This window comes from Propithecus coquereli, unplaced genomic scaffold, assembly GCF_000956105.1.
Source record: "Propithecus coquereli isolate 6110/MARCELLA unplaced genomic scaffold, Pcoq_1.0 Scaffold46, whole genome shotgun sequence".
Classification (NCBI taxonomy): Eukaryota; Metazoa; Chordata; class Mammalia; order Primates; family Indriidae; genus Propithecus; species Propithecus coquereli.
In genome coordinates this window covers 2,480,691-2,482,033 of record NW_012150396.1, presented here as the reverse complement: position 1 = coordinate 2,482,033, position 1,343 = coordinate 2,480,691, and the positions used below count along the sequence as shown (strand labels likewise).

The 1,343-nt window shown below is 35.3% G+C and overlaps 1 protein-coding gene across 2 annotated transcripts in view; it reads right to left on the bottom strand.

The window, feature by feature from the left end:
* Positions 1-7: 7 nt before the first annotated feature.
* LOC105818954 (TRAF-interacting protein with FHA domain-containing protein A-like) overlaps positions 8-1,343 on the bottom strand; it is a 7,706-nt gene continuing 6,370 nt past the window's right edge. For both annotated transcript variants that reach the window (XM_012655104.1, XM_012655103.1), the window contains exon 2: positions 8-910. In XM_012655104.1, coding sequence (XP_012510558.1) covers positions 335-892 — 558 coding nt within the window. In that variant the 5' untranslated portion in view covers positions 893-910 and the 3' untranslated portion in view covers positions 8-334. The remainder of the gene's footprint in view (positions 911-1,343) is intronic.

Here is a 1,343-nt window from a genome sequence, read left to right as displayed (position 1 = left end):
ACGGTTCCTTACAAAAACAACGAAATACAGGACGAAAATCAAGCGGAAAGAGAAAATAATATAACCATATTTTGAGAACACTATTTTATCACAAAGGATTTCTTTTTTTTTTTTACATTAACCCTCACAGATTCGTTACAGATCCAAGAAGGCAACAGGTGACTAAGTTGATGACTAATATAATTTACAGACTTTAAAATGATAAACTCCCAAATTTGACAGCATAACAAATGACTATAATTTACTACACTAATAAACTCTTAATAAGTAGTGTCTATAAAGTGTCTACAGAGCTGTTCATCCTTCATGTTTCTCATCTCAGACCCTGTGTTCATTATTCGTTTTCATCCATTTCTGTAGGAGAAGAGCTTTGGGTGGAACAGGATGAAAAATAACGGCCATACTCAGGTATGGGATTGTGTGATGGCCACTTGTTTTCTTGTAAGAGTGATATTGAAGAAAAAATCAGCTGAGTCTCAAAAAATTCCAATGACTCTCCATCTTCCTTCTCCAGCAGGAACTGATACTCTCCAAATCTGACCATGCATCTGTATGGCAGGTCCAATTTATTTAGGTAGCCCAGTTCTCTATTGTCAACAATCAGGTTGGTCTTCTTACTCATATTTTTAATTTCAAAAGACAGAACTGAGCTGTCGAACTTTTTAAACAGCTGCAGAGAAAACTGAACTCGGGAAACCTGTTTGTCCTGAAAAGTATAAAGACAGACCTTAGAATTTCGGCCGAATTTCACCACGTCACTGGAAGGGAGTTTCTCTCGGCTACCAAAATTTATTGATTGAAATATTCCACTTTCCAACTGCCCAGGATGGTAAACAGTCATCCGGAGACAAGTTACTGTCTCTTCTGTGTCAGCATCTTCAAAACTGGCCATGATGTGCACAAGACCCACCTGCAATTATTAAACCACAAAATTAGTTCCTGCCTATACTTGAGGCATCAATAGCTTTAATCCTAATATTCTGCTGAGCAACTTCTGATAGGTGATTTATTTAAACTTTAAGAAAATACATAGAATACTTTAACTAGCAGATATATGAAATCTTATACCAAGAGCCCTATGAGAATTGGTGTATTACCTTTTCCCATCTCTTTATTTTTCATTTCTAGTTTTGATTATAATACCATGCATACAATCTGGACAATGACAAGGAATGATCATTGACAATAAAATTATTTGGGGAAAGCATAAAGAAACCTCAGTTTCTTTCTCATTTAAATAGAGTAACTTGGGCCCAGAGAAAATTTGACAGCTGTGTTTTAAAAAGAAAATCAGGAAATAAAAAATCCTTTTAGTTTGAATACCCTCAGAGGATATATACATA